At 51.5% G+C, this 7,650-nt stretch overlaps 1 protein-coding gene across 1 annotated transcript; it reads right to left on the bottom strand.

The window, feature by feature from the left end:
* Nucleotides 1-2,181: 2,181 nt before the first annotated feature.
* On the bottom strand, nucleotides 2,182-4,248 carry LOC124646750 (L-type lectin-domain containing receptor kinase SIT2-like). The gene has a single exon (XM_047186822.1). The coding sequence runs from the start codon at nucleotides 4,246-4,248 to the stop codon at nucleotides 2,191-2,193; it is 2,058 nt and encodes a 685-aa protein (XP_047042778.1). The 3' UTR covers nucleotides 2,182-2,190.
* Nucleotides 4,249-7,650: the final 3,402 nt, after the last annotated feature.

Here is a 7,650-nt window from a genome sequence, read left to right as displayed (position 1 = left end):
AACGTGTTTTGTTCGTCCCGCGTTTGGGGGGCGTCGCTCCCCAGCCGCGTTCCCCAAACGCCGCCCCCCTAAAAAAATTTAAAGGGTTTTTGAAAACACAAACATTTATTAAATATAGCATACAAATAAATATATTTGCGGAGATTTTTTTTAAATTAAAATACAACAAACAATAAAATAACTAAACAAATGTAATAAATAGGGCTAGATCAAGGTGCCGCGGCATTTGCTGAGTATCCTTTGATCCTCCACATATGCTCAACGAGATCAGCTTGAAGTTGATCGTGAACATTGCTGTCACAGATCTCTGCTTGCATGACGAGGAAATCAGCAAAATCTGCAGGCAACTCATGATCAACCACCGCAAGAGGGCCCTGACACTCATAGGGACCAACATGTGTCCTGGCTTGATTCTTGCGGTCATCCTCGATGATCATGTTGTGCATGATCACACAAACCTGCATCACCTCCCACATTTGGTCGTGAGACCAGCTTAGAGTAGGGTACCGTACAATTGCAAATTGAGCTTCAAGCACACCAAATTCCCCCTCGACATCCTTCTTACAAGCCTCCTGTCGTGCATCAAACTGGGAATTCTTCTGACCTGATGGAGCCAAGATTGTTTTGACAAAAGTGGCCCATTTTGGATATATACCATCGGCTAGAGAATAGCCTTTGGTATATTGGTGGCCATTAATCTCATAGTTGCATGGTGGAGCATGTCCTTCCACTAGTCTGCTGAACACCGGAGACTGCTGCAACACGTTGATGTCATTGTGTGATCCCGCCATGCCAAAGAAAGAATGCCAAATCCGCAGGTCATAATCTGCCACAGCTTCAAGCACCACACTGCAATATCCATGACGCCCTTTGTATATACCTTGCCAAGCAAACGGGCAGTTCTTCCATGACCATGCAATCAATGCTTCCAACCATCCAGGGAATCCTCTAGCAGCATTTTGTGCCATGATCCTTGCAGTCTCTTCCTCAGTTGGCCCTCTTAAGTAGTATTTGCCAAACGTTCCCACCACAGCTCGGTAAAACTTGTACATGCGCACTCAATGACAGTAGACTCACACATGTGAAGGTAGTCGTCCTGTGTATCGGTAGGTGCTCTGTATGCAAGCATCCTCATGGCGGCGGTGCACTTCTGAATCGATGAGAACCCGACAACGCCTACAACGTCGTGCTTGAGGTTGAAGTAGGGGTGGAACTCTCGAACGCCGTGGAGGATATTCATGAATAAACCCTTGCTCATCCTATATCGGCGCCGAAAATTGTCGGCATGTGTTGCGTCATCTGCAAAGTAGTCGTTGTGCAGCATGGTATGCCCCTCCATCCTCTGTCGGTGCTTCGACTTCTTTCTCCCCGGCCTTGATCCTCTACGGCGCGGCCTCTTCCTCTTCTCCGCATCGGCGTCAAGCATGTCCTGGAGCGACGTGATGATCAGCAAATGCTCCCGGAGGTCGTCGTCGAAGGCATGCTCGTCCTCCAGGAGTCGGACAAGCATCTCTTCGTCGCTATCCATGTCTGAAGCAAAATCAATGGTTAAAATTGTACTGCGGCAGACGAGGCAACGAACAGCGGCCAATCACGCCTACCTGGCAAGTCGTCGAACCCCTTGTGTGCGCGGAGGTGGGGCGGATTTGACGCTGCGTTCTGGGACGCGCTGGCGAAGCGGTGGCGGCGAAACGTCCGGCGAGAGTGCCAGCCGCGACGACGGTGCCGACTCTCAGACCAGATCAGCCGTCGAAACAGCCGACAAATCCGAGGGGTGGGAGGCGCGACGAGAAAAAAGGCGAACCAACGGTTTATGGAAATAGCCGCCGACGGGTGGGAGTCCGCCTCGCTTTTCGTTGTGTCCAGTGTGCCCAGAGCGTCCTCTGTTGGGGACGGGCTCGGGGAATCGGACACCGTATCGATCCGTGCCGGACAAAAAGAGACTTTGGGGGACGCCCATGGGAACGTTTTTTGTCTAACGCGCCCAAATCTCTTTGGGGGACGCTTTTGAGGACCCGACTGGAGATGCTTTTAGTCCTCTATTCGGAGAAACCATACTTTGTCAAAAGTGTAAGAATCTTAATCTCCAAATGTCCATCGAGAGAAATAGTCACACCCAACAAATTACCATCTTCTCCCAATCAGCAGCAGCATGCTCTAAAATGGCAGCTTTGGAATACCTTGCCCACGTCAGCGGCCGCTGGAGAGGCCAATGTCACTGTCAGACATGGTGGCGATGCTCGACGTCGACCTCCAGACGGCCCGCGTGCCAAGAACGCCTTGTTGTGTCTCCATGGCCGTGAGCATGTTGATCGTGACGTAGGTCGGGGGAAGCTCCGGCAACGGCGCGCTGCTGTTGAGGTACTGCATGACCTGTCTCATGCTTGGGCGCGCCACCGGCGACGGATGCAGGCACGTCAGCCCCAGTCGGAGCACCAGATCCGCCTCGGCGGCGTTGTACCCTGTCCCCGTGCGGAGCTTCGCGTCCACCGCGCCCGTGAGGGCACCATTCCGCCAGTGCCCCAGCACCCAGTCCGCCAGCACGAATCGGTCGAAGTCGCCGTAGACGTCCTCCTCCTCGATGGGCCTCCGGCCGCATGTGACCTCCAGGAGGAACGCGCCGAAGGCGAACACGTCGGAGAGGGTGGTCGCCCTGCCGGTGCGCACCAGCTCCGGCGCGAGGTACCCCATGGTGCCGACCACATGCGTGGTCTTGGCAGGCGCTCCATGGTCGTACAATCTCGCGAGGCCAAAGTCGCCTAGCCGACCGTTCATCTCGCCGTCGAGGAGCACATTGCTGGCCTTGATGTCCCGGTGGATGACGACCTGCTCCCAGTCCTCGTGCAGATAGAGCAAGCCGGACGCGACGCCTTTGATGATCCGGAGCCTCTGAGCCCAGTCGAGAGCCGTGTCCTCGCCATGGGCGTGCAAGTACTTGTCCAGGCTGCCGTTTGGCATGTAATCGTATACCAGCAAGAGCTCCCCTTTGCGGCGGCAATAGCCGAGCAGCTGGACGAGGTTACGGTGCCGGAGGCGGCCGATGCTGACGACCTCGGCGATGAACTCCTTCATCCCCTGTTTGGACTCGTGCGACACCCTTTTCACGGCGACCTCGGAGCGGGACCCTGGGAGTAGGCCCATGTACACGCTCCCGAACCCTCCGGTGCCGAGCAGCCGCTTGTCCTTGAACCCGGCGGTGGCGTGGTACAGGTCCTTGAACGCGAACCGATGGGGCCCGAATTCCACCTCCCAATATTCGCGCACCTCCGCGTACCTGAGACGGCGGCGTAGGACCAGGAGACCGACTCCGACCGCCGCGAGGACGGCGGCCGTGGTGACGATCGGCAGCACGATGGCGAGCGCTTTCGTCCGATGCTTGAGGCCGATGCGGGGCAGCTTCGGCAGCTTGGCGTAGTCGAGCGCTGGAGCGGCGCCGCCGTCCAGGCTGAAGCTCCAGCCTAGCACATAGTTCTTGCACAGCACGATGCTGGACCCCGACGAGAAGCCGACGTACGCCGTGTCGGCGATGATCGTCGAGAGGTTAATCCTCGTGGACAGGAGCGGCCTCTTGGGCCGGGGCGACCGCGCCGGAGCCATGGCCACGGTAATTTCAGTGGTCGCGGCGTCGTAGTCTACCCATACCTGTATCGGGTGCCGGCTCGCCAGGCCCAGGTTCTGGAACGTGCCGGTGGCGTCGTCGTAGTAGCCCGCCGTGGCGGCCGCCGAGGAGTTGAGGCTGTTGACATCGATGCCGACGTGGTTGTCGTTCATGTCCTGGAACTCCGTGTTGCGCACGGTGTCCAGCTCGACGGCGAAGACGTGGTTCTGCGGGTCGCCGTTGTTGCTGGCGTTGAACATCCCTAGGTACTGCTGCGCCGTCGCCGTAGACAGGTCCCTGCTGCTCGGCGCGACTAGGAACGCCAACCCGCTCGTGCTCAGGTCGATCAGATCCGACACGATAGCGAACACGAAGGTAGTCGAGAAGGAGGACATCACGGGCGCGCCACCACCCGACGGTGGACGGTGGAACCTGACCGGATCCGGGTGGAAGGCGTGGGCTATGTTCAAGTTGGTGTCGTTGGTGAGCAGCAGCAGCCCGTCCGGCGTGACGCTGGCTATGCCGTCGAGGGCCAGCCCGGCGGTGACGAAGCCTTCATAGGCGAACTCCACACCGCCATCGACGCCCACTGCCACAACAAGCAGCTGGGCCTGGGCGAGTAGCAGCAGTAGCAATTGCTTGGGAAGCATGTCGCCCTCCACCCCTCGCTCTGCACTCTGCACCTCAAACTTTGACCTCAAGGCACAAGGTCACGACTCACGACTCACGAGCAACACAAGGAGGCAGCTGCTAGGAAGCTACTGGTCTACTACCTAGCTATGAAGGAATGACGGTCAACGGTCACCATGACAGCGGCCTGCCATGGCAGCTTCCTGGAGTATTGTGACCAGTGACCACAGTAGTGCAGTGTGATGCTGATACGCCTATTAACAAAATCTCGTCAAAATTTTCATCTTGAAATGTCGAAAACAATCAAACCTCCTTTGATTCATAGGATTTTTAAAAGAACTGTGTAGGATTTGGATCCTATAATTTTTTTTTCCTATACAAGTTGTTTGATTCATTGGAACATCCTATAGGAACTAATCCTATGAGAACTTATAGTGTAAATCCTATAGGAAAATCATTAGGTTATATCTCATGAAAAAATTTCTTTTCTACAAGCAAACACACTCCATCTTTTCATAAGATACACATATGTATGAATCTTAATCCTATACTTTTTTCCTATTCGTATGTTTTTCTATCCTATGAATCAAAGGAGCCCTCAATCGGAACCAAGCAACGTCATCCTAAACACTGTATTATTTTATTGGAATTTTTTTGGGGAAAAGGAGACTAAGCATATGAGCCTTCTTTCAACAAAGTCACAAATAACATACACCAAAACCCCGAAGTAACAACCTGACAATAAGCGGAGATCGTGCCAATAGGACCGTCTACTCTGAAAAAGCAAAAACTCACAGTCAATTACGAACAGCGAACATAGCATACCTCAATACACCCTCTAGGCTAAACAAAAACGCTCATCCGGTCTAGCAAGCACCTCATGCACTCGCAATAGAGCGCCATCGAATCTCCGAGCAATCTTTAGGATAAATATCCGTATAATCTTCGAAGTTATTACTCGCGGATGCGGACATATTTACCAGTTGAATTCTATTAGTAATTATAAAATATGTTATTTGATAAGCAGAGTCAAAAATACAACATCTTCTATTATTTTATACAGATTTATCCAAGACATAGTCGGATCGTCAAGCACGAAATCCACCAACAAATCAATCTATCCTCGTCTCATCGAAAAATCGGCCACCTTTGCCCTATCAAGTGCTATCAGAGCTCGTGCGCCAATGCAATCGTTAGGATAATCTCCGGGAGTTACTGATCTTGCGGATGGACGATCATCCTGGCCAAAAGATCTTAATTCCTACCTGAAATCGAGAACAAGTAAGAACTAATAATGCAATCAGAATATTATGGATAAATACGAAAACTTTATTGCAAAGGTGGGTGATAAGGGGTGGTCCGATCTTCTCAGTAAGCGAGGTGGTAGATGATGAACTCGATGGTGATGTCGATGAATATGGTGGAAGATAACTTGTATGACGCTGACGAGTCTCTCGATCGACCCCTGTCACCAATGCAACAGCTCTCAACCCTGCAAGATATTTGCTACTTCACACACTTGCGCACGTAGCCGCCGAGCACGAAGCGGTAAATTTCAATCTTCTAATCCCCAATGGATCGGAACAGCAGATCACACAAACTTTCAGTAGCATAAAACTCCAAATCGAAACAAATTGGAGAGTGTAAACTTCAATAGTTTTGCGTAGCAAACAACTATGAACTAGGGTTTATCTTAAACATGGTCTAAACCTAATTTGGGGGCGTCCCTGTAGCTTATATAGGCGTCCGGGGCGACCAGGGGTCGAAACTAGGGGATACAAACTGACCTGGAACAGGTTCGGGCAAAACTGGTTCGGACTCAGCAGGCCGGCAGTGCCGGGGTGGGTAGCCCGGCAGTGTCGGGGTGTCACGGCTGGCACTGCCGGGGCGCCAAGGCCGGCAGTGCCCGGGTGCATAGGCCAGTAGTGTCGGAGTGCTCCTGGCGGTAGTGCCGTGGTTCACATGCCGGCAATGCCGGTGCAGACTTCTCCCTCCTTCACGCATGCCTCCCTCTCCTGCCTCGCGCGTCCATGGAATGTCTTCACGTCCAGCACCATGTCCAGCCGCTCCTCTTCTCCTCGTGCAACACTTTCTCCATCTTCATACCTGATCATATATAAGTAAAAGGACTTAGGCAGTATAAAGTTCTCATCGATCATAATATCATTCGGGAGTGAATTCAACTGTTGCTTAAGTAGCTTCGAACGAGCCCTTGTAATGGGTCCAATCCTAACTTCATTGGACTTGAGCTTCACAGCAACATCTTGATTATCTTGTAATGACGGAGGTAGTGGTTCAGTAGGGATGTCCTCATCATACCCCCTTCAGAAGGCGTCGACCTCGACACTCGAAGATCTTCTCCGTCATACGGTGTCAAATCAGCAACATTGAAGGAAAATACTGACACCAAACTCATCAGTTGGAAGATCTATAGCATATGCATTGTCATTGATCTTGGCAAGCACTTTGTAAGGACCAGCACCACGAGGAAGTAACATGGACTTCCGCAACTTGGGAAACCTGTCCTTGCGAAATTGAACCCAAACCATATCACCAGGCTTGAACAACATCTCCTTGCGCTTCTTGTTGACTCTTGTAGCATTGTTCTTGCCCTTGTTCTCAATCAACTCTTTAGTCTTCTCATGTATCTTCCGTACAAAATCGGTTCTCTTCGATGCCTCCATATTGACTCTCTCTTGTATGGGTAGAGGCAACAAATCAAGTGGGGTAATGGGTTTGAAACTATACACCACCACAAACGGACATAGTTGTGTGGTAGAATGTACCGTCCTGTTATAAGCAAACTCCACATGCGACAAACACTCTTCCCACTCCCGCAAGTTCTTCTTTATCATGGATCTCAACTGTCGTGATAATGTTGTATTCACCACCTCAGTTTGACCATCAGTTTGGGAATGAAAAGTAGTGTTGAAAAGTAGCTTCGTCCCCAGCTTTCTCCAAAGTGTCTTCCAGAAGTAGCTCATGAACTTGACATCACGATCAGAAACAATTGTCTTTGAGACTCCATGTAAACACACAATCTCCCTGAAAATAGGTTATCAATATGCGATGCATCGTCGCTTTTGTGGTAGGCAATAAAGTGTGACATCTTAAAAAATCTACCCACTACCACAAATATAGAATCATGGCCTCTCTTAGTACGCGGAAACCCAACACAAAATCCATACTAATATCTTCCCATGGTGTAGTAGGTGCCAGTAAAGGAGTATACAAACTGTGAGGCTTCAGCTTGGACTTGGACTTGTTCCAAGTAATGCATCTCTTCACATACCTATCCACGTCCCGCCTCATCTTTTGCCAATAAAAGTGATCAGCGAGCATGAGTAGCGTCTTCTCGCACCCAAAGTGACCCATCAAAACTCCAGCATGTGTGATGTGGGCATTACCCTTCGGGTAACCAG

This window comes from Lolium rigidum, chromosome 4 (assembly GCF_022539505.1).
Source record: "Lolium rigidum isolate FL_2022 chromosome 4, APGP_CSIRO_Lrig_0.1, whole genome shotgun sequence".
NCBI classification, from domain to species: domain Eukaryota; kingdom Viridiplantae; phylum Streptophyta; class Magnoliopsida; order Poales; family Poaceae; genus Lolium; species Lolium rigidum.
Note: the sequence above shows the minus strand (reverse complement) of the source record. Positions and strands in the feature narration are given on the sequence as shown.